Source organism: Lissotriton helveticus, chromosome 6 (assembly GCF_964261635.1).
Source record: "Lissotriton helveticus chromosome 6, aLisHel1.1, whole genome shotgun sequence".
Classification (NCBI taxonomy): domain Eukaryota; kingdom Metazoa; phylum Chordata; class Amphibia; order Caudata; family Salamandridae; genus Lissotriton; species Lissotriton helveticus.
Genome location: NC_136067.1, coordinates 115,304,338 through 115,330,408, shown reverse-complemented (window position 1 = coordinate 115,330,408; position 26,071 = coordinate 115,304,338). Strand labels below are relative to the sequence as shown.

At 45.1% G+C, this 26,071-nt stretch overlaps 1 protein-coding gene across 5 annotated transcripts in view; it reads right to left on the bottom strand.

Annotated features, from left to right (window-relative positions):
• LOC144762305 (exportin-5-like) overlaps positions 1-26,071 on the bottom strand; it is a 2,106,094-nt gene that overhangs the window by 89,869 nt on the left and 1,990,154 nt on the right. For all 5 annotated transcript variants that reach the window (XM_078647454.1, XM_078647456.1, XM_078647455.1 and 2 more), the window contains one exon: positions 7,240-7,377. In XM_078647454.1, the coding sequence (XP_078503580.1) occupies positions 7,240-7,377 (138 nt within the window). The remainder of the gene's footprint in view (positions 1-7,239; positions 7,378-26,071) is intronic.

Below are 26,071 nucleotides of genomic sequence, written 5' to 3'. Positions count from 1 at the left end.
TTCTCAATGGTACATGTCCAACAAACTTGAAAAATAAAAGGCAGTGTATGTGTCAGTTGTTGTATATAAATAAGTATACATAAGACTCAATGATTGTGTGAGTGACTGTATTGATAACTGTATACTTGTAATAATGATTTTATAATATACTAAATATGACTTACTATCTAAATGAATAGATGAAGTGGTGTTTGTATAAGTGTGTAGCTAAGTAAGTATGTAAGTATGATCCATTGTTTGCATAAGTGAGTAGGATAAATTCATATGTGAATAGGTTGTGTGCTGGTGTGTAATGTCGGTATAGGTGTATAAGTATTTTTGATAGTGTTCTATTGTTCATTGACAGCATGTATGATTGAATCTACAGGTAAGTGATTAGATGTGTGTATACATCTAGGAATCACTGAGTGGGTTTTTAGATACTTCTATTGTTGTGGCAATGGTTTCAAATATGATACTCTGTATTTTACAAAGAGTGACGAAAGATTTTACTAGTGTATGAAAAGGTGTATGTGATTGTCACGTGGATGATGTCATCAGTGATGTCATCAGTGATGTCATTTGAGATGTCATCAGTGATGTCACTGACCATGTCATGAATGATGTAATATGTGACATCATCAGCAGTGGATTGCGGGTGCACGAAATATAGTTAGTACAACTAACTATATAGGAGCAATTTCAATGGTTTTTTTTAAATGCTAATTCCTAACTATATAAGGCCTGAAACGTATGGTTTTTTCAGTGAATTTCAAAGGTTTTTTATATGCTAATTCCTAGCTATATAAGGCCTAAAACCTATGGTTTTGTCAGTGAATTTGCAAGGTTTTTTAAATGCTAATTCCCAACTATATAAGGCCTGAAACCTGTTTTTTTCAGTGAATTTGCAAGTTTTTTTAAATGCTTATTCCTAACAATATAAGGCCTGAAACCTTTGTTTTTTTCAGTGAATTTGCAAGGTTTTTTAAATGCTAATTCCTAACTATATCAGGCGTGAAACCTACGTTTTTTTTCAATAAATTTCAAAGGTTTTCTAAATGCTAATTCTATTAGCGGATAATGTTTAAATATGTTAATATCCTTGTGGGACCACCTGAGCAGCCGTAGGGGGTGAGGGTGTTTCTACCCTGCCCCCTTTTTGCATTCTACATGTTTATTTTTCTGCTTCTTTTGTGCCTCGGTCTACCGAGCACAAGATGGCTGCCCAAACTTCCTGGTTTGGAGTGTTCACAGCCAATCAATGCAGCCCATGCTCGGAAAGGTCTGCGCGCACTCCTGATTGGCTGGCAGTCGTCTGTCAACATTCCAAACTGTCCAAACCAAGAAGTGTTGGCCACCATCTTGTTTCTCAGGAGAACTGAGGCACAAGAGAGCCCAAAACAAGAGTGGAAAACGCGAAAATGGGGCAGGGTAGAGATCCCCTGACCCCCTAGCCCTTCTCAGGGGGTCCCAGAATCACCCCCAGGGCAAAACAAATATATATTATTTTTTTCGAGAAATCGCGGGGGGTTTTCTGGCCCTTGGGGTTCTTCTGAGACCCCCTGAGAAGGGCTAGATGTCCTATGGAAAATTGCATGTTGAAAAACACGTTTTGAGACGCCCTTTTTCACTGTTTTCCCCTGTGGTACGCTCAGGGTACGCGTACCTGTAACCGCCCATACGTGCACCCTGTGCTTACTCCGCGAAATTTTCAACAAAAAAAAATATTTTTTTTTTGCCCTTCGTGGTCCTTCTAGGCCCCCCTGAGAAAACCTATGGGGTCAGGGGGTCTCTACCCTGCCCCCTTTTAACGTTTTCCCCTTTTATTGTTCACCTCTTGTGTCTCGGTTCTACCAAGACACGAAATGGCGGACTGTCCGGACTGTTTCGAATGTTGAGAGACACCCGAGAGCCAATCAGCTTTCCGCTCGCGCACTTCCGTGGCATGCCGGCTGCGCTTACGGGTACGGGTACCCCGAGCGCTCAAAGCGCGCATATAGATATATAAATTTTTTTGAAGTTAATTTTCGTAAAAACCACTGGAGCAATTTTCACCAAATATAGAAAAGGCACTTCTGCGTACCAGTCCCTACAATTTTGCAAAGTTTGGTGTAATTCCATTCAGTGGTTCGGGCTGTAGCCGTGTCTGAACGTCTTATGGAAATTAACATGGGGAAAACACGTTTTGGGCCCCCTTTTTTCTTGGCCCCCGCATGACGAATCCCCCCGAAACTTCCAGGGAAGGCGCGGAGCAGAGCTGGCCTAAATTTTAGAAAATTACAAGCAAATTCCTCAACCGGCGCCAAAGTTATTCCCAATAGAATATTGTGGATTTCCTACGGAAACTAGGTCCTAACTATATATACCTACTGGCTATCGCTAGTAGGTAATATATACATATATATATATTGTTATAAGCTCCGGGGTCCCGCACATGGGCGGGGATAATTCACTGCTTATGACTATTGATGAGTATCCCCTGGAAGAGAAGTTGTCAATTTCTTAATCTTCAGTGCTGTCTTCGCTAGAAGGCTGTAGAAAGAAGAATACGTTAGTTATCGTTGGTTAAATTTTTTCTGATAGACATATAACTGCGTAAATATTTTTTCATAATAAACCTTTACAAAGCTTTAGGCTTGATCTGGAAGATTTTCAGAAACTGGTGATTCCTGGAGATAGGTAGCACTGTAGTGGTGCTAGATACAGATTCACATGACATCGCTGGAAGTGAGGAAGCAAACCCATCAAGGCACCAACAATCAGCGGTAATGTCAGTTCTGCCTTACCTTCAGAATGTAAAACAACACCGGCAGAGAAGAAAGCAAACAAGAAACTGCAAAGAATTGACAGCCCTCAGCAAGTGGTGAGGTTGGATGGTATGTGGAATCTATGAGACTGCGAGAAAGTCCCACAAAGGTAATGTCTTCTGACCTATTAAAATCTTTGCGCCCCACTCAACATGTCAACTGCACTTTGCTTGAAATCCCTCATCTGGGTACTGCTTCCTGCCCGTATTGTAGCTATACAATTACATCCTTTCAACCCTACCCCCCTCGTAGAACTAGACGTAGTAAGCAGGTAAAGCAATTATACCCTACTAACGAAAACCATCTATTTTACAGTTTAAACTGTCGCTCCCTACCCATGCACAGGGTAGAAATTTTTGACCTACCAATGGATAATAAACCTAGCGCCCTGTTTCTCACAGAGACCTGGTTACATGCAGGCTCAGGCCCCGATATAGCCATGGCCCTTCCTTCCAATTATGCGATTGCCAGAATGGATAGAACCCGTAAAACCGGGGGTGGAATCGCGATTGTTTATAAAAAAAAATTTACATGCACATTTGAACCGGTAGTTATACCTGACTGTGAGGCTGCATCTTTTAAAATATGTCTTAATCCCATTTTCACGGTGTCCGGTATCCTTATGTACCGGCCTCCCGGAAATGGCACAAAATGGGCTATTGAATTAGCCAATCGTATTACCCCTTTTATATTAGCATCCAAAAATGTCACTATCATTGGAGATCTGAATCTTCATTTAGAAGATAAATCTAACATAACATGTACGAATTTGTTGGATGATCTCTTAGCAATTAATATTCATCTTATTAACTCAGGCCCCACCCACAGGGCGGGACACCTACTTGACCCGGTACTGTCAAACCTTCCCTCACTCACCTGGATGGATACTATCCCTGTATGCTGGTCAGACCATTTCCTAGTTAAATTCAATCTTACTATACTCAGTACCTCCATTGACCAAAACATGTCATTGCCTTCCTTAAGGAAAAATTGGAAAGCCCTAGACGTCTCTAAACTTAATGTGGAACTTAAGACACATCCCCCAAATAAATATCACAATATGGAAAGCATTGCCATGGCCACCCAACAATGGCTTACTAAGGCGGCAGATGCATGTCTAACCTTTACTAAAACCAAGGGTAACTTACATCGTCCCCCGGCCCCATGGTTTAATGACTCTCTTAAGGAAGAAAAAACAAAATGCAAGGCACTTGAGAGAGGCTGGCGTAGAGATTTCGATCCCGATAAAAAAAACAGGTATCATACAGCTAGAAATCTCTACCACACAGCATGTAAAAAAGCGCGCACTACATATGTAGCCACGACGATTATGGGAGCTGCGAATAAATCAAAAATACTGTTTAATACAGTCAAAGATCTCGCGGGGGCTCAAACTACTGCTCCAACGCGACCTTTAAATGTGAAGCAATGCCAGGATTTAGCTAAATTTTTCGCCGAGAAAATTGACAATCTAATTGTCGAAATAGACAAAAATATTCCGACAACTGCCTCTAAGGAAGAGTGGGAGTACACTCCGTCCATAAATCAGACCCTCCACAAATGGCCCCCTATTACAACTGAGGCTCTCATCTCCATTATGAAGACGATAAAATCTGGCTCTCCACAGGATCCCATTCCTATTAATATAATAAAATTACTTGACATGCCCGCCCTCAATAGCATTGCAGACACCCTAAATTCATCTTTAGAGCTTTCCACAGTGCCAACTATATGGAAACATGCTATAGTGACACCACTATTGAAAAAACCTTCAGCTGATCCGGATAAACTGGCCAATTATAGGCCAATCTCACTTCTTCCCGGTTTCTCCAAATGCTTGGAGAGACATGTGCACTCAGCCCTGACTCTTTTCTCAGAGGAGAATGCTCTTCTTCACCCCACCCAGTCAGGTTTCCGAGCGGGTTTCTCTACCGAAGCTGCCCTATTGGGTGTTTCTGAAACCATTAGGAAACTCCTCGATGATGGTCAGACGGTTGCGCTTATTTTACTTGATTTAAGCGCAGCCTTTGACACCGTATCGCATAAAAGGCTGCTCGCCCTATTGGAAAAAAACGGAATAGGTGGAGACGCACTGCAATGGATTAGATCATTTTTGAGTCATCTGACTTTTCAAATAGCATCAGCTGCGGCATGCTCGGGAATTTTTAATTCCCCTCATGGAGTACCTCAGGGCTCCATCCTTAGCCCGCTCTTTTTCAATTTATATCTTAGACCCCTAGCGGATCTAGTGGAAAAAGCGGGTCTAACCTTCATGTCATATGCTGATGATTCGCAGATTGTGTTCTCAATATCTGAACCCCAAACCTCTTCCTCATCTCTCCTCAAAGCTGGCCTGCTGTCCATTTGCAACTGGATGTCAACTAACCAGTTGAAATTAAATGGAGATAAGACGGAGATTCTCCTTCTGGGCAGGCAACCAGAGCTCTGGAGCTCATTACATTGGCCTGCCCAGATGGGAAATCTCCCTACACCAGTGCCTCATGCTAGAAATCTGGGTGTAATCCTGGGCAATTCATTATCTATGAAACAGCAGGTTAACAAAGTAGTGAGCCTCTGTTTTACCATCGTGAGATGGCTCAAGAAGATCCTTTGGATGCTGCCCAGCCCTATGCAGAAAACGGTGGTCAATGCCTTAATTACATCTCGGCTTGACTACGGGAACATCCTGTATTTAGGTGCAAATAAAGCAGTCACAAAGAGACTGCAGCTTGTACAAAATGCGGCTGCTCGTCTTCTTTGTAGCATACCAAAAAATAGCAGCGTGTCCCCCTACCTGCGTGAACTGCACTGGTTGAGGGTTGAGAATCGCATTAGGTTTAAAGCCCTAAACTACATGTTTAAAATCAAAGCAGGTACCGCTCCTAAATATTTGCAGGCATTAGCTTCCCCTTACATCCCCAAAAGAAATTTACGATCAAAATCAGCGGAAAAATTCTGTGTACCCAGATTCAAGCTGGCCAGGATGGGAGGAAAATCTTTTGCCCACCTGGGTCCTGTCATCTGGAACACACTCCCAATTCAAATACGAAAGGAGCAAAGCCTTCTCAGGTTTCGAAAGGAGATAAAGACCTGGTTGTTTGACCAGTAACCTGATCAACTTTTGCTGCATACACCATCTACCAGGCTGTGTTTCTAGGCGCCGGGAAACCCTTTTCGGGTAGCTGTTTGCGCCATATAAGTTTATAAAATAAAGTAAAGAAATGAATGTGACCTTGCGTAATGAAATTGATGCACATGTAAAGCACTCCAATACCTTTGCTTGGGTTTATGCTAAATAAAACTGCAAAAATAAATGTGCAGGGAGTTACTTATCTATTAGAATAGCATCCAAAGTAATTTATCTGTCTAACAGACACTCTTTCAAGTAGACTCATTATCAAAGTAGCTGGGCTGCTACCACTGATGTGTCCATAAAGTCATAAAACGTGCTGTACCTGCAGGTTGATCAGAGTTTATACTTTGGCTCAGGAAGGTATATCTTCAGATACAAATAGAGAAAACATACAAGTAAAATGGTGGCACACGTTGCTAAATTCCATGAGAAGATGGAGTGTGCTCTGAATCCAGACCTCCATGGTGAGAAGTAAAACCAAATCGATACAGTGGGGGTAGGGAAGCATCTTCAGGGTGCAGAGAGGCCATGTTCATTACACTTTAAGCAGACTCTGGGTGCAGAGCTGGGCTGGCACCAGCTCTCCCCTACTAGCAGAGCGAATGTATCCAGATCCAGTTTGACACTGCGAGGTATTTCAAAACTTGACATCTGCGTGTTAAGTAATCCTTGGAATTTAGCTATAGCTTCAATTCTTTCTGGAAAGCTTAAAAGAAAGCACTATAAAGGCAATAATGTGTGACAAGGTGCAGTAGGTGGATGAGCTGACCCTATATCTAACATCACATATTCATGTTAGAACTCATTTTTACAGCATTGGCACCTGCCGCTCCTCTTCCAGCAGCTATTACAACGAGATGCATATTGTGGAAAGATCCAACCTTTGCTAGTGTTTGTAAACTGGAATATACGATCAAGAGGCAATTGCTAACGAAAGTCATGGGAAAGTTAGATGGAAATAGTTTGGAGTAATTAATGCAGCAGTAGTCACTGGTAGGTTCATAAATACAAGAAGTGCAAGGGGCGCTTGATTTAATTAAGGTGACGAAACAAGCACACTTCTGGCCCCCAATGCCTGCAGCATTCCTCCGCAGCTTTACACAAAAAACAATCTGAAGTTGCTTCTGTTTTTTCTTCTCCCTCACTTGCACCTTTATCGTGGTCAAGGGAAATGAGGCTGTTGCCGTTTTGTGGCAAAGCATACCACAAATTGTACGATTTAATGCCACCCATTGCGCAGTGTAGCCCCTGGACAGATGACAGTGTAGAGTCGCCCCCAGCTTAACTACTTGTGTTGAACAATGTTGATGGCAAACTTACCAAAGACAGGTACATCTGGAAGGCCAGTCGCTCCAGAGCACTGGCGCTGAATTTATCGTAGCTCATCTGCTGCAGCGCTTTCAGGACCGCGGAAAAATAAAACGTCACAGATTCTACAGGGAGAGCCTCGAAGATCACCTGAAACAAGAGAAAGCGCAATGAGTGGTTACTTGGCCCAAAAATTTCAGATATATAAACCTGAACGTCTTCTACGCTCCAGCAACCAGTGTTTACTGGAAACTCCAACCATCAAAAAGGTCAGGCAAGGTGGTCGTGCCTTATCATTTGTGGGACCGACCCTGTGGAATAAACTTCCAATCGACCTAAGACACAATACCAACCATCTGTACTTTAGGAAAGCCCTAAAAACGCACTTGTTTCAGGAAGTATAACACACTGTGGTATCCTACAGAGGCACCGCATTTCTGTATTTAAGGCGAGCAAAGCGCGGAGATACTCTATGGGTCGATTCTGGCGCGATACAAGCAACTAAATAAAAAATAAATAAAATAAATAAATAACTGTTGAATCGCCGAGCCTTTCCTCTTGGCCACCACAGACCATGGGCCAAGGCTATCGGTCTAATCACCCTTAAATTAGCACTCCAAGGTGTAAAGTTGCCCAGAGCCTCCCTGTGAGGTCACCTGTCACTGCAACACAGGCTGGAAGTGGTGGGCTGCTCCTTTTCTCTCTCAAGGACAAAGGGCCCGAGTCACAAAAGTAATCTGAGACAAAATCCTAACTTTACAACTTTCAGTATTCAGAAAAGGCATTTAGGAGGAGTAAAGTTCGGAACACTAACTTAAATACTCCTAAATGCCTTTTGTAAATACAAAAAGTCGTAAAGTTAGGATCTTGTCTCAGATTAGGAGGAGTAAAGTTAGGAATTCTAACTATACTTCTCCTAAATGCCTTTTGTGAATACCAAAAGTCGTAAAGTTAGGATTTTGTCTCAGATTAGGAGGAGTAAAGTTAGGAATCCTAACTTTCCTTCTCCTAAATGCCTTTTGTGAATACCAAAAGTCGTAAAGTTAGGATTTTGTCTCAGATTAGGAGGAGTAAAGTTAGGAATCCTAACTTTCCTTCTCCTAAATGCCTTTTGTGAATACCAAAAGTCGTAAAGTTAGGATTTTGTCTCAGATTAGGAGGAGTAAAGTTAGGAATCCTAACTTTACTTCTCCTAAATGCCTTTTGTGAATAACGAAAGTCATAAAGTTAGGATTTTGTCTCAGATTAGGAGGAGTAAAGTTAGGAATCCTAACTTTACTTCTCCTAAATGCCTTTTGTGAATAACGAAAGTCATAAAGTTAGGATTTTGTCCCAGATTACTTTTGTGAATTGGGCCCAAACATCAGTAGGTTTTAGTCTGTGGGAGCTCTGAATTCCTATGGTAGAAATTGTATTTCAGGTTTTGTTTTTCAGAATAGGAACATTAAAAACATTTTCTGCACTGGGTATTTTTTAAAAAGATGTAAATAAAATAATGTCAATAAATAGCCAAGCTTTTTGTATCTGATTTTTTTTTCTCTCAGTTTGAAAAGTGGTTTAAGGAGGCATGGAGATTCAATGCTATGAATAGGAATGAACATGCACCGGCAGATAAGGTTAAAGGTACGTTCCAGATGACTCCAGTACTCTGTGTCTGTAGTCTCTCTCCCTCGGACACCCCATTATCAACCCCCTTAAGCCACCGGAGTGCATGGAGCCCCACTCACTTCAAACCTCAACCATACATTTATTTTAAAGCCTAATAGTCAGAGAACCTGGGGTTTAGTGGTGGCACCCAGTTGACTTCATGGAGGTGCAGAAAGGAGACTGCCTGAGAACAACATGTGGGGTTAGAAAGATATTCAAGGAACTGATCCTCCACAGTCCATATTCATTTAATCTAAAAACAAAATATGTACCTCGTGTCTGGGAGAGCCACCCCACACACTCCCTCAGGAGCTCAGGACGTGTGTCCTTCCAAGAAGGGCTGAAAAGTGATGCTTGAAATGGCTTTGGAGAGGACAAGTGTGCACCTCCTCTCTGACCACTCTTCTCTTCGGTTGCGTAAACTCATAAGGGCATGTGATGTCTATAAAATCCAATGAAAAGCATCTAGCTGTTATTCAGTGTCACACCAATCATTCTCTTGTATTGACCATTTTCTCCTTCTGACCTCTAAGCTGTCCTGGGTGACTGGATCCTGCATTCTCCCTTGGGAAATATCTGGCCACTCCCCACTGGAGCAGCCCATTAGACACTCACAAGAAAGAGCTTGCGGAATATGCCATCTAACAGGGCACAAGTCCTGAAAAAAGGAGTGGGGGGGGGGGGGAAACTAACCAAGTTAGGCAGTATGCAAATGACATCACAGCGCGTGATTTGGCATCACAGAAAGCAACATTACAACCCAAGAAGTGACATCAAATCTCAACACCTCGCACACATGTTAGGCAGGTCCATCAAGAGTACATTTGAGCTCATTACGAGATTTAACAAATTAAATTTTGCGTCTGGGTTGCGTCAAAAATGTTTTCCAACCCCAATGTAAAATCTGGACCTCAAATTATTCATTTATTTTTTAAATTCTAACACAAAGAAGTTGTCAACACAGAGAAAAGTGTAGAGTAAATGTATTCTGCTCCATTTGTTCGCAAAGTCTGCATTGTAAAATATCTTATGGAATTAAGGCACCTGCTGTAGGGATCTCCCTGAAAGCAAAGATAGTTGTTGTCTCTAGAGATAGGTTGGGTAATTTGCATTTTTTTTAAAAATCATTAATGATATGGTGGAAGGGGTAATTACTTTCCTCCTGGAGCCAGATGTACATCCACAACACTAAACTACTACAAATGGAGCACTAGTAGATTTTTCCTAGGATGACTAGCTTTAAGAGGGCCTCAATGAAAGTCAGCAACAGCTCAGCAGATTGCGCCGCTGGCTGCAACACCTGAGTCATGAGGTTGGAGTTTGTCTCCACCACTGAAAACGGTAATTCAAGGACCTCTGCTGCCTTGCGGATAACCGAACGAAAAGAGGTCACATCAGGAGGAGGATGTACCAGCAGGGAACTCCATCAAAGACTCTGGCGATGTATTGAGACTCCTTGCACTCCTGAGAGCAAGGTAATCAGCTGTTTTTAAGGGCAGTGGAGGTAACAAGTGTCCCACCTCCCTGCTGTCAGCTATGTCATTGGGAACAAGATCATGCATGCTCCAGGGGATCTGAATCACATCTGAAGAGGTCATGCATAGTATTCCACCATCTCTAACGAGCCCCCTTAGTCTGTTCCTCACGCAGTTGCCGCTACTTCATTAAACATTGGGCTGTCCGCCTGGAGTTGTTGATTACTTCCTGCGATTTCAAAAGTTGTTGATTCCTTAATGGACCCAAAGGTACTGGAAACAAATTGGAGACAAGGGTCTTGGGGTAGCGGTCGTTGCAGCACAGTAAATGACTTTACTGGTGAAAAACCGGTGTCGGCATGGCCTCAGAGAAGGTAAGGGGGCAAACGGCACCTGGGCAGGATCCATTGGCATTAACAAATAAGGCATCTCAAAGTGCTCCATGGGACCCAAAGGCACTCCTGATGGGACTGTCTCCCATTTAAACGTTTCAAGCACAGCACTGCGAAACACTGTTGGATGTTCTCCAAGAGTTGGAAACTCAAAAGTAGTCTGAGGACGCACGTTGAATTGCAGTGGAACCGACGGAGGCATAGGAAGAACCAGGTCAAAAGAAGGCTATGAGACCAGAGCCATTGCCAGTGGCGCCGCTAGAGCCATTGCCCCAAATGGAATTATGACAAACTCCGCTTCCAAAGAGGGGAGTCTTGTGGCGACTTACGTCTGGGAGAAAATGAACATTCCTTCTTCCTCTTTTTGTGATTGTGACACTTCTTTACTGGAAGGCTTGGAAGATAGAGAGGAGGTGTATCTGGATCTTGGGTGAGATCTGCGCTGAGCCGACTGTCATCCCGGAGTCTGGGCCATGAACAGCTTGACTTCCTGTTCTTTTATTGCCTTGGGATGCATGTTGAGACAGGAGTCACATGACCTTGTGTCAGGTTTCAACCCCAGACACCACAAGCAAATCTCATGCAAGCCTGCAATGGATATCTGTCTATCAAATTCCCCCAAGGGCTTAAACCCTGAACGTTTTGGGTGGAGACATCGCAATGCACTGCACTTTTTTCACAAAAGCTCAGAGAAGACAGAGTTCGTAATCAGTTTTGGGAACCGCTAAAAAAATCAATTAAAAAAAAGGGGACCAACACAGGACGCTGGGTTGTAAGCTTTATGGCTCCACTGATATTACAGTAGCATTGTTTCCAGTGCCAACAACCAGTACTAGTGTGGTATTGCTATTGACAGTTTCTGGATCCAGTTTGGCACCTGGTGTATTCAAAAAGTGAGGAATTTGCAAATATAAAATGTTTTCAACTGCCACTGCCTTCACTAGGATTTCTTGCAAAACCAACAGTTGATGGACAGAATGCAGAACAATGTCATACATTCACCCCAGTACAGAGATCTGGGCCTAAATCCATTGTTTTCTTGCACTCCACACCACCCCAGTTCAGACATAACCATATGCAAATCAGCCTTGACCCTGTGCCTCATGGGAACAGTCCAGCCCATACTGCCAAGCCAGGTCCTCCCTGAACTGGAAACAAGCATCCTAGGACCGATTTCTGGCTATCAGCCGTCTTCAGCCAGGATAGCTTGATTCCAGTGGTGTGGAGAGCACGGGACTCACGTCTGAGCATACCCATCGCACTCGGGGTGACAAATGCAAAACCATCAGTTGATGGACAGAATGCAGAACAATGTCATACATTCACCCCAGTACAGAGAACTGGGCCTAAATCCATTGTTGTCTTGCACTCCACACCACCCCAGTTCAGACATAGCCATATGCAAATCAGCCTTGACCCTGTGCCTCATGGGAACAGTCCAGCCCGGAATCAAGTATCCGAAGGACCGGTTTCTGGCTATCAGCCGTCTTCAGCCAGGATAGCTTGACTCCATTGGTGTGGAGAGCATGGGACTCACGTCTGAGCATACCCATCCCACTCGGGGTGACAAATGCTAAACCAACAGTTGATGGACAGAATGCAGAACAATGTCATACATTCACCCCAGTACAGAGATCTGGGCCGAAATCCATCGTTTTCTTGCACTCCACACCACCCCAGTTCAGACATAGCCATATGCAAATCAGCCTTGACCCTGTGCCTCATGGGAACAGTCCAGCCCGAACTGCCAAGCCATGTCTTTCCTGGACCGGAATCAAGCATCTGTTCTTGCATTCACTAGGATTTCTTTGCACTGTATAGGGTGTCCAAATGACCAAACTATATATGGCCGTAGCCAGGCTCTGACGTTCGAGGATTTTAAGTTGTGATGTAGAACCTAGCTTATTTGATTCAACAAAACAGTCGGATAGATCTTAAGGGTAATCGATGGGCAGCAAGAGAATGTGAATAGATTGGTTAACCTATACTGCTTCCACCATGCTCATACAGGGTACATAGTCCCTTCTTGCCTTTGTGGATGATGATAAAGGGTCGGAAAAATGAGGAAAATCTCAAGAAAATAACCTGGTTACTAGTGACTGCCGGAGAAGAGGTCTAGTTGGCAATGACTCCAGCACTTGAGGATCACATGAAGCTGATTTGAAAGTAGCTTTGATTTGTTGCATCCAGACTAAAAACGCCTAAAGGCTTTTGCCCATTCATCATGAGTCATGATAAGTTCTCTGATAGGAGCCACATGTTGTTGCTGACCGTTCTTGCATTTTCCCTGAAAGGATGTGAGATCTTGTACCTGACTATATGATAATATAATAATGTAAACAACAAGGACCCCCTGTTAGAAACTGAATTCGTAATACAGGGAAATAACAGTGTGAGAAAAATAAACAATTGATAATACATGCGGGGAGGAGAAATGTAGAAAGCACAAACCCAAATAAGAGAAACAAACTTGCATTTATTGCTAAGTGTACATATTCATATTAAAAACATTTGATGCGAGAACATAAAAACCAGGTAATCATATAAACAATCAATCATATACAAATAATGTATTTATAACACAATTGCACAAACAATGTTAAAACAGTGGCGAACAATATTAGTCATCGACGCGCGTTTCGGCGTTATCACGAGAACGCCTTCTTCAGGAGCCACAATACATTCGAGTTTGTTAAAAAGACGAAAAATTACGTCAGGATACAAGAAGAAGCCAACTGTCGGTCTCCGGTACGAATATGATCCAAGATGAACAGTGACATAGACCAAGAGGAGCCGCACTCAGGATATCTGATAGCGTCCCGCACCAGTGTGTTCAGTACGAATATGGTTCGCGGTAACATAAACAAGAGGGAGCCACGCCCAGGATATCTGCTCTCGTTCAGCAACTCTAACTTCGGTACGAATATGCTAGGCGACGAACAATAACATCAACCACGGTCAGGATATCTGTTGGCGTCCCGCATCCGTTGGAAATGTATCTTCGGTACGAATATGATAAAGGACGAACGATAACATCAACCTGCGGGAGCCACGTTCAGGATGTCTGTTGGCGCCCCGCAGCCGTTGGAAGAATATCTTCGGTACGATTATGATAGAAACCGAACCGTGACATCAACCTGTGGGAGCCACGTTTAGGATATCTGTAGGCGTCCCGCAGCCGTTGGAAATGATCCAACGGCTACAGATATCCTAAACGTGGCTCCCACAGGTTGATGTCATCGTTCGTTGATGGCGGCTTAACAGGACGTGTTCTCCAGAGGCTCCCCGTCCCCGTTCTCCAGATCGGCCCCCAAAGCGGACTGCTTTGTCTCACAGCACCAGTGCCGACAGCCTAAGGCACAAGAGACACCCCTGGGGTGACTGGGGATCCTGACGACGCTTGGGGGAAGGAGGAGTGACCGCCGAGGCGGCGGAGCGGGCAGAAGGCGATCGAGGCGCGAGGAGCTGCGATCAAGCTCCCGCGGTGAGGAGGAGCGAGCAGGCCCCCCACCCCGCGATCCCGAGCCTGGATTGCCGTGCCACTGAATGCTGTGAGGGCCCGGACCGGGACCGGTGTTCGGTCGCGGGGCCCAGGGAGGCGGCCCGCGGAAAGAGGCCCCTACGGAGCCTGCCCTGGGAAGTAATAGAGGTCCCGGCTTGGGCCTATTCGGCGAAGGCGTGAAGGCCACGGGCTGCGCCCAGAGGTGAGGAACGCAGCTGGGGACAAGCAAAGAGCAGCACCCCGGGGGCGTATACCAGGCCCCCCAGCGCCTAGGGACCTGGCATAAGTTGCGTGGGCCACACAATCGGCAGCGACGTTCTGAGGCCTACCGCAGCTGATCACCGGCCGGGCTGGGGTGCTAGGAGAGTGAACGCAGGCGGCGATCCAGGGCTGCCAAGTGAGATCGGGGGCAGCACTCGAGCCCCCGGGGAGGGCCCGCGATACAAGAGCTGTTTCAGACCGTGGGGGGAATGGAGAGGATCCCCTGGCGCCATAGCACATAAGCGGAGGAGCAGAGGGCGACTACAAAGACCCCGGAGGAGGCCCAGGGGACTCTACCGCGTCGAGGAGCTGACCTTGGGGGAGGTCGGCGACCACCCCAGAAGTGCACAAGGCGGGTCCAGAATCTACAGCCAAGGAAGCAACCCAAGGGACGCAAGACCCCCGATCACCCCAAGGCGCGCTAGCCATAAGTCGGCCGGATTCACGCCGAACAACGCGTCTCGGAGGGGAGACGGCAGGCCTCGCCAGGAAGGACAAGATGGCGTCCTCCAATCGTAAGGGGAACTGCACCATAACCGACATGCTGGGCAAAGGGCCCTCTAAGGCTGACAAAAGCCCTGACAAACCGACTCAGGCACCCCCACCCAGGAGGGAAGACCACGACGAGGCGGAGGCCCCGGCGACTAAGGCGTTCATGGAGACCCTCTTCGCCTCGCTTAAAGAAGACATCCAAACCCTCAGACAAGAAATGGCGGGGGATTATAAAGAACTGCGTCGCGATGTCGACGACCTCGGGGAGAGAGTGGCCGCTAATGAGCTCGAGGGACAGGCCAAGAGTGAAGAGTTGGAGCACTTGAGACAAGAAATTATCTGGCTTAACGAACAACAGACTGACCTCCAATCTCACACAGAGGACCTCGAAAATCGCTCACGACGCAACAACATCCGGGTCCGAAATGTGCCATCCAAAGAAGAGGGGTACTTACAAGCCCTGTTCCGCGCAGTACTCGGCGAAGGCGAGGACTTTGAGATGCGCATTGATAGGGCCCATCGGGTGAGCCCGGCCCGCCGAGCTAGGGGTCCCCCACCGGACATCCTGGCTTTTCTGCCAGACTACCCTCTCAAAGAACGCATACTGAAAGCAGCCCGCCTCACACAGCCTCTTCGCTTTCAAGGCCACGATGTGGAACTTTTCCAGGACCTTTCCGCTATCACCCTACAAAAGCGACGGTCATTCAAAATGGCCACCGCCTTCCTCCGCAACGAAGGAGTCCCGTACTCTTGGGGGCACCCCTTTCGATTGATCTTTAAGTGGAACGGGGCCCTCCACCAGCTACGATCCCTACGGGACACCTGTACTCTACTGGGCATTCCGCACGAGGACACCCGGCCAGACGAGGAGTGGGGGTGTGGAAAAGTAAATTTTGCCATGTTCTGTGTCTCTACGTGTCATCCATCATATGTTATGTGTGCATGACCAATATGCATATGTTATTCCCCATGTCCGATTAATGACGCAATTATAGTTGTGTCCACCTCTAGTATGCCAGTTTCCAGTCCTCGTGAATACTACGGATATCAGGCCTATGTAAAGCTACGTTGCCACGTTCCCCAGTGTACACGTTATTCCATTATAAAGTCCCCGTTTCCAGGCCTCAACAGGGCCCGGACATCAGATTCAGCTCCTGTCTCCTGAAGCCTCGCTAAGGAGCGATACAGCCCCCACCTGTATCCTCGACCTTTCACTTACTTCCTGCCTCGCAGTGCCCGGTGCAGCTTGGCTCTGCCTCTGAGTCTGCCAAAAGTATGTTATAGTTCCAGTTATCAGTTCAGTCCTCCTTCTCTGCATTCCTAAGCTACTGAACTGCATCAATAGTTTCCGTCATTGTCTAGCCTTCTCGTCTCCATGTTAAGAGAAATACTGCATTTACTGGTCGTTTAATATTCTTCATCACGCACTACATGTAGAATAATGCATGGTCCAGTCTTAAAGTCAAGTTAGCTTTTCCCCTCCTGACTTCTAGTTTATATCAACATGTTCCCTAAACATCAGATACTAGATAGGGTTTAGGTACATGTCGCTCCGACCCTCCAGACTTTAGTCTCTGCTCCTAGCACAGAGTTCATAGCCCCCAGCTTCTCCTAGTGATACGTCATTGCCAGTTTACGCGCACCACCAGGTTAGAGGTCCCGGCTCCTTAGGTAGCCCCCTCCAATGTTTCCGCCCCATTCATGACATATTCTGTTACGTCTGCACCACATGTCTATGTATACGCCCAGTTACACCCACTTTTACTGTTATCTTTCGCGACTGCTACGCGTCACACCTTCTGTTCCACCCACTGCTACGCCTACTGCAATGTAATGCTATGTGTTCGTGCTATGTATATATGCCCGTGTATTGTTATTAAAAGTTAGCGCGCTCATCCCAGATCTAGCCCCGGCAGCTGCCGGGCCCCTGTCTATGCAGGTTGTCCTGATCCTGTCCTTATGCTGTAATAAACCTGCAGAAACTCCTACTACCTCGAATCTTGACTCTTATTTATTGAGCTATCTGTTATGATATATGCCTAGTCAAAAATAGGGTATTATTTATTTATTTACCACATAATGGCGCCCGAACAGGGACTTGCCCTTTCCCCACGCGTCGGTGAAGCCACGCCGACCCCCTGACCCTCTGCAGTCGTGACGGAACCATACTGGCCAAGTGCAGATATTTCTGCTTCAAGTATCCCTCAGGCCCACGGAGGAGACGGAGGAGGCGGTCCAGCATCCAAACGAGACGGTGGAGGAACGCGGCGAGTCCCGACCAGAGCCCAAGCCGAGAGTCCAAGGTCCGAGGTATCCGGAGGCCCACCCGTAACTGAAGTCCGAAGTCCGAAGTTCGTCGCCATCAGTCCAGTCCAGTCCGAGGCTTTTCGTTCCGTGCTGCCCGGTGAGTACCATTGCTGGGGTAGTATCTAGACAGGACCAATCTAAATTGACTCCTGGTCTGTGGGTTGGTGGTACCCAGACTCACAAACGAAGTGTTCACCTAGGTGGATACGGGTCTTGATGCGTCCCTTTATGGGACCGGTATGTTCCGTACTGTTACAGCAGTGCATCCAGTAACTCTAGTCTGTTCCGTTCTCGAGAAAATTCTTGTATTTCTGTTCTCAGTATTCCAGGTAATATTCTGTTCGAACTGTTATGTTATGATATTGTTTAATGTATTTTCAATGTCGTGGTATGCCTGAATTGTTTTCCCAATTGTTATTGTTCTTTGTGTATTGTATTGTGTTCCGATTCAAGTTTACAATGCCGCTCTTTTCCAAGTTACGTCAGTTAAAAACTAGAAAGGGTTTATTAGAAGAAGCAGTTCCTGTTCCGCCGAGGGACAGTCCAGGTCATTTTATGTATCAGAAACATGGCATAAGTGCCATATTGTATCTAGATTTATGGGTAGAGTATACCAAACAGTTAGAAGAAAAGTATAGATGGCCTGTATCGGGTACATGGGATGCCGAATGTATCATGCGAGTAGAAGAAGCATTATGGAAAAAGAAAGCCAGACAGTCACAGAAAGATGCCATCGAGTTATGGCGTAAAGAAGCGCATAGAAGAACCGAAAAGGAAGTCAGAAAGTCAGAGTTAAGTAGAGAATCCCAAGAACGAGCCCAAGAAAGAGAATTAATCGAGATAAGTGAACAAGTCAAAGCCGAACAGTCAGACAGACAGAGGCATGCCCTTATTAAGGGTATGTATCCTCTTCTTGCCGAGGGCTCGCCAAAAGCGACCCCAGAGACATCCAGTAATTTCCCGCCACCATTAGTTCCGACCAAGCTACGTCACAAACAGACCGCAGCTGATATTTTTATTTCGTCCTATTTGGACGACACAGTCCCAGAATATGCAAATCCTGTTCGCGCTCCGCCAGTCCCTGTAAATCAGGCACTTCCCGCTCTTCCAGACACCGGAGTACCTGCTACGGTACCCCCGGTCCAGCCAGCATTTCAACTTCCCGCTCCGCCACGAAGAATGTCCGTCGATGATTCTAGTTTAGGGGCCGCAGGAGGAGGTCCTCCTCAAACCCCGCCGCCACACAAGCGTTTAACGTTAGCCGAATTACATGCACAAGCGTCACAGCGGACGCCTAGACATCAGACGGTAGCAGAGATAAGAAAATCCCTTGCCGAATGTGTCTATGATCCAGTCCCAGGCGAGGATAATATGGTTTTATATTCGTTCCGCGTAAGAAAGGTGGCCGAGTATCTAGTCACCTTACCGAATATGAAAGAAGATCTAGACAGAATATATCGTTTCATCCGTACAGGGGATGATCCAGAAAGTATTCACGAAGCCATGTCTCAAAGGAAAGCCGAGATCCAGCTCATGATATTAAAGTTTCTGATTAATTGTCTAATAAGAGAACAAGATTACCCGTCTAAAGATTCTGCCGAAATGAGAATCCTGACAAGGTGGAGTGATAATATAGCCGAGGGTAAGCACAAGACCGTCGGTGCCATGGAAAGTATGTACAAGAAAATCCGTAAAGAAATAATAAAGATACACGAACAGCGTAAAGCAGCACAAGTAAGCGAGAAAGAAAGTACCTCTGATCCTGAAGAGGAAGACGACGAGAATTCCGCCAGAATAGCGTATGTAGGAAAATCTAGATTTCCAGATCGCCATTTACGTCTAGAACCCAAGTCTATTTTCCATCATTCAGTACCAGAACAAGGTTCCCTAGAACAAGTATTTCAAGCTACCGATCACATTCTGAAATCACGAATCGGTTACAGTGAATTAAGTACTATGCATGAACAAGAATTAGTGCGATCAGCAGTCCGATGGATTACTGATTCTACCACTTTTCCAGACGAAATAGTGGCACAAATGTTTCTGAAATTGCCCCCAGCCGAGCAGCGACTGGTGGGTATGTATATGATTCAGCACCTCATTACTCTGTATGAGGGTCAGCACTCTGATCCAGGTCCGTTACATGATATCCTGAACGAGTTACTCCAGTATAAATGGAGAGGTCTAGGTACCGATTTAATTAGTGTCATTCTAGAACAACGTCACAAATATAGAACATTCTTGAACCCGCATTTTGTTCATGTCTCACCCCCAGAAAGTAAATCATTCTACATAGACAGACAGAATCCGTTACGAGAAGTCCACCCAGTTAAAGGAACGGGTGGCGAAATGCAGCGAGTGTTTGTATACACTCCAATCACAAAGATGGAACTCCTTGAAATGAAGAAATTAATTCCCTGTCATGACAAAGATCCAGCAGGGTTCCATCGAGAATTAAAAGACATGCTCCGTATGGGAGAATACACATACCCAGATATCATTAAAATGTTAAAAGTTCTGCTACCCGCAGGGGTGTATGAAAAGCTAAAGGAAAAAGATTGGGAGGTGGGAGAGAAAAAGATCGATTGGGCAGTTCTAGAAGCTGAAGACAAGGCACGAGTACCAGGTACCGGCCTTGGAGATAAATGTAAAGAATTACCAGAATTATTAATTCAAGTTTTACCCAGATTATTAACAACGAGAAAAGAAGACTGGGATGCAATCTCAGCCTGTAAACAGAAGCAAGATGAAGATATTAGTGATTTTTATTCTAGATTTGAAAAATGTTTTAGTATTAACAGTGGTCTCAAGACAAGTAGTGAGTCATACCCTCACCTTTTCGTTACTAAATTAGTCGAGAATTCAAGCCCACAAGTTAAAAATCGAGTTTTGAAAGTCGAAAGCACCTGGCAAGCAAATACTCCGTCCCAGATGCTCCAGATGCTCCAGTATCACCAGAATAGAATCAGGGAAGAGCAAGAACACGAAAGAAAACGTATGAAAGATACGAAAATGAAAGTGCTAGTTGCACAATCTGTTCCTCAAGACAGTCAGAAGAGGGGTCCGAATCAAGCCAGTCATCCTGCAGCTCCCGTTAAAGGGAACTGCAATTATTGTAAACAGCCAGGTCATTTTATAAACGAGTGTGCAGTTCTGAAACACAACATAGCTACTGGTAAGACTAAAGAAAGACCACGTCCGCCGAGACAAGAACAAGTTTCACAGACTCCTCAGTCACAGAATGCACCACAGACAGTTACAGTACCGCAGCCTATTGCTGCAACACAGCATGTCACATCGCAGATGTACCAGTATGCACAGTCTGAGTATCCAGAGTATCAGCAGTATTCATGAAACAGCCTAGAGAGGGAGGTAGGCTTGCCTCTCATCGAGATACCTGTAGATCAAGAAGGTCCCTATGTACACAGTCAAGTATTAGGGAAAGACAGAAAGTTTCTGATTGATACAGGGGCAAGTAGGACCACAATTAGTCATGCCGAAGTTCCAGGGGCTCCGCTCTCAGGCTCAAGAAATGTTTCCCTTGGATTTTCAGGAAAACCTATCGTTAACGAGATATCTAAGCCAGTTACTTTAAAAGTAGGCCCATTGTCCCGCACTACTGATCTGTTACTTACTAAGTCATGTCCAGAAAATCTATTAGGCATTAAGACACTGAAAGAGTTGGGTGCAGTCATATGCTGTTCCCCAGAGGGAATACGACTGTTCCTACGTGACTTTAAGGGTCACTATGTATTACGAGATTTTGATTCTAGACTGTCTAATGTTCCGCAGCATTTATGGGCGCAAGGTCCAACTGATGTAGGTTATATGCAAATCACACCCCATCGTGTGACTCTAAAACCAGGTGTAGTGTTACCACGAATCAGGCAGTACAGATTGCCACCTGAGGCTGTAGCAGCCTTATCCAAAATTATAGACGAGCTCATCGCTCAAGGAGTAGTTGTAGAAACTGACTCCAATGTATGTAATTCTCCGATCATTCCAGTCATGAAACGTACTGATCCAAATGCACCCCCAGTATATCGATTAGTGATTGATTTACGAGAACTTAACAAATGTATTATTCCTCAGTACCCAGTTGTCCCAGATATTTCCTCCCTGTTAACTGCTATTGATCCCGAAGCCATGTTCTTCACTGTCATAGACCTCAAGAATGCATTTTTTAGTGTTCCCATTCATCCAGACAGCCAGTTTCTTTTCGGATTTTGTTTAAATGGAAGGAGCTATATGTTCACACGCGCTCCTCAAGGTTTCACAGAAAGCCCTAGTATTTACAGTCAAGCACTCAAGAGACAACTAGACAATATTCACATGCCAACTGACACTGCCCTGCTCCAGTATGTCGATGATCTACTGATCACAGCCCGTTCTGAACGTGATTGCGAGCGAGCGTCACTTACAGTACTGTATTTCCTAGCCGAGATGGGGCACAAGGTGTCCCCTTCGAAGCTTCAATTCTGTGTCCAGCAAGTGGTATACTTAGGACACTTGCTGTCCAAGAGGGGTAGGCAGTTGACACCCGACCGTATCCAGTTGATAGCGAGTCTTCCCCAGCCCAGAACCCAGAAGGAGGTACGTGCCTTTATCGGCCTTACTTCTTATTGTAGACAATGGATTCCGCAGTATGCCTTCCTAGTCAAGCCACTGATACAGTTAACGACACAGGAGGCAGCCGCATCGACTGTTCTCCCTTGGACATCTGAACATACACTTAGTTTCAATGAGTTAAAGACAGCTTTATGCCAAGCTCCAGTTCTAGCTACACCGAACTACAGTAAGCCTTTTACACTTTTCGTTACTGAACGTGAAGGTACAGCATTATCTGTTCTCACACAAGATCAAGCAGGTCAATACAAGCCCTGTGCTTATTTTTCGAGCACATTAGATCCAGTCGCCCAGGCGTTGCCTGCGTGCCTCAAGTCAGTTGCAGCCACAGCACTAGCTATCAGACAAAGTGATTCCATAGTTTTAGGACACTCCCTGACAGTACAAGTTCCACACTCCGTAGAAGTTCTTTTAAACCGAACACAAACTCAGCACTTGACAATTGCACGTTTAACAGGTTATGAATTGACACTGTTTCAGCCACACATAGAAATTAGACGCTGCAACGTCCTGAATCCTGCTACACTGTTACCATCAGTTAATTCAAATCCTGACCCACATGACTGTGTGGAAATAGTTAACATTACGACAAAGCCAAGACAAGACCTGACAGATATTCCATTACCAGATCCCGACCTGACACTTTATGTGGATGGTTCATGTATGAGAACTAGTACAGGAAAACTAGTCGCCGCGTATGCAGTGACTACTGACACTGAAGTTATTAAGACACACCGCATTGATACCCTGTCCGCTCAAGCAGCAGAGCTAGTTGCTCTGACACAAGCCTGTATACACGCCAAGAACCTGAAAGTTAATGTTTACACAGATTCACGTTACGCATTTGGAGTCGTACACGACTTTGGAGTGCTCTGGCAGGAGAGAGGTTTCATGACTTCTCATGGAACCAAGATTCAGCATGGTCTCCTTATTCAAGCTCTGCTAGATGCCATACATTTACCGACATCTATTGCTATCATGAAGTGCAAAGCACATACGAAAGTTACTGACATTATTTCTCAAGGTAATGATCTAGCAGATCGCACAGCCAAGCTTACAGCACAGACTCCAGACATTCCAGTTAACCTGACACACACTCCAGATCTGACTACATGCATGACAGTTAAGGACCCTACACAAGATGTCATAGATATCCAGTTACATGCTACTCCCGATGAAATCAAGAAATGGTCTGAACAAGGAGGGGTCCAGACAGATCAAGGATGGTTAACAAAGGGTAGAGCCACATGGTTTCTCCCCGACTCTATGGTTCAAGTCATTGTTAATACCGCACATAGTCCAGCACATTTAGGAGAAAAAGCTATGTTAGACAGTATCCAGAACATTTGGTTCAACAAACATTTACGAGCTGCAGCCAAGCAGAAAGTCCGTACCTGTATGATATGTTGTCAGTTTAATCCAGGTAAAAGTGTCCCGGTGGAACAAGGTGGTTTCCAGCCCCCTGACCACCCTTTTGAGGTCCTCCAGATGGATTATATTCAGATGGAGCGATGTCGAGGTTTCAAGTATGTCCTTGTAGTTGTATGCGCTTTGTCCAGATGGACAGAAGCATATCCAGTCCCAGATTACACAGCCGCGACCACTGCCAAGCAGTTGGTTCGTGAATTCTTCCCTCGATATGGACTCCCTAGAGTCGTATATTCTGATAACGGTCAGCCATTCTCATCTGAACTCATGAAGCACGTTTCCCTTTTGTTAGGGTACCAGTGGAAGTTCCATTGTGTACGCCATCCCGAAGCAGCCGGTCTAGTCGAGAGACATAATCAAACTCTGAAAATCCGTATCGCCAAAGTTTGTAAAGAAAAGGGTGTGGACTGGCTAGTAGCTCTGCCAGTCGCTTTGTTTTATATGCGCATGGTCGCACATTCCAGATCAGGTCTGTCCCCGTATGAGGTCGTATTCGGCCGCCCCCCTAACATGTGGGGTACTCCTAGACCCCGAAGTATTACTGATGTTTCATGTAATATGCTGACAGATTACCTAGCTTCCTTGATGTCTGCCCTCAACTCATGTCGTTCACAAGTTGCCGCCGCATTTCCAGACAATACCGAGGTGGCACCGCATGAAATCGTTCCAGGTTCGCTGGTGATGATCCGAAACTTTGACAGATCAAGTCCGCTGGAACCTCGTTGGAAGGAGCCCCGTCAGGTCCTCCTCACCACCCGTACAGCCGTGAAGTTGGAAGGCCGAAAAGGATGGATACATCTTTCTCATGTAAAACTTTTCAATGGATTAAAACCCGTTTCTAAAAACATTTCCAAGGATTCCCAGGATTTTAAGGACTGCCGAAATATTGTTCCTAAGGACTGTCCCGCAAAAGACATTGACACAACCCCTTCCCTGTTAGAGAAAACTCCGCAGCAGGAGTATAAGCAAAAGCTACGGTCTAGTAAGTCAGTCAGTTTGATTGTATAAGTCCTCCCCTAGGTGAAACGGTTAGGCTGTTTCTGACATGTATAAAATAGACCCCCATAGTGAGAGAGTTAGTCAAAACTCAATTCAATGTATCATTTTTCTAAGCTTCATATTATTCATCAGCATTATGATTTCTTGCATCAGCTATGCATTTTTCCTGTATTTTTCAGTTTCTCATGTAAATAAGTCTGCTAATGTTACAGGAGAGCACACGTTTAGTGATCTGCCTCCTCACGAATATGCTTACCGCCTCGCTATGCGTAACAATTCATTTATCCGTATGTTACATTACTCACACCAGACCAGCAATGCCACTAATTGTTGGGTGTGTGGTCGACTCCCCCCTTTCCAGACACCGAAGGGAGTTCTGCCACTTTTTCCTTATCCATTCTCACATAATGGTTCGTGTGGAGCATGGTCCACGTTAACGTCATCCTCAACAGATATGTCTTTTCTTAACAGTACATGTTTCCCAGACAAGCAAGGTTTCCCCCACAGAACAGGTTTAGATCTAGAAAATGAAGTGTATAATTTAGGTAATTATTCGTCGAATTTTATGGTCCTGAATGTCCAGTCTGATACTACTCCAGACTCACCTGCTATTTCAGTACTACCAGTCAAAGGCGAATTATGTGTCCGTAGTCATGGTTCTGTACACGTAGGACATAGTGATTGTACTACTATTATCCAGTATAGTGACAGTGGGAAATCTAATTTTAAAGCTTCACGTCATTCTTATTTTGTTTGTGGTCAAACTGCATATGTTCATCTGCCCCTCGATTGGGAGGGAACCTGTTACATTGCCTTCCTACTGCCACCAGTTTTTCTAGCCCCACCTGACTATCATAGAAACACACATCTAGTACATACTAGACACAAGAGAAACCTCCCGATTGTCGATTATACTGAAACTACCGCAGAGCAATTCATTGATATAGATAAAGGTGTGTTCCCTTATTTAGGTACAGTTGTAAACAGTAAGCTAATCCGTAGGTTAACAAGAACCCTTGAAGCAGTAGTAGATGAGACTGCCTCCGCTCTAGGTAACTTAACCGAAGAGCAATCCTTTATGAGAATTGTCGTTTTACAGAATCGTCTCGTCCTTGACGTCATACTGGCCGATAGGGGCGGGGCCTGTAGACTCATCGGATCCAGTTGTTGCATTTTCATTCCAAATAACGCGCCGTCTGTTTATTCAGCTATAACCAGACTTCATAAAATTGCCCATCTGTTACACCAAGATCCAGGCACCTGGACATGGTCCGGTTGGTTCTGGAATATAATTTCCGCCTGGGGATGGAAAGTCCTGTCCTTTCTAGGTATCGCAGTAGCGATCATATTCAGCTGCTGCCTCTGTATACAATGTGGCCCTGCGATTTGCGGCATTTGTGCTACCTCTTGTATTCCTAGTCCCAAGCCCCGTTCTAAATCCCGTTCCAAGACAATTCGAGATGAGCAAATGATACTATATGAAATGATAGATGGTATCATGAATATTGATGTTTCCTGATGGAAACGTAGTGACAAGGAGGGAATGTGGAAAAGTAAATTTTGCCATGTTCTGTGTCTCTACGTGTCATCCATCATATGTTATGTGTGCATGACCAATATGCATATGTTATTCCCCATGTCCGATTAATGACGCAATTATAGTTGTGTCCACCTCTAGTATGCCAGTTTCCAGTCCTCGTGAATACTACGGATAT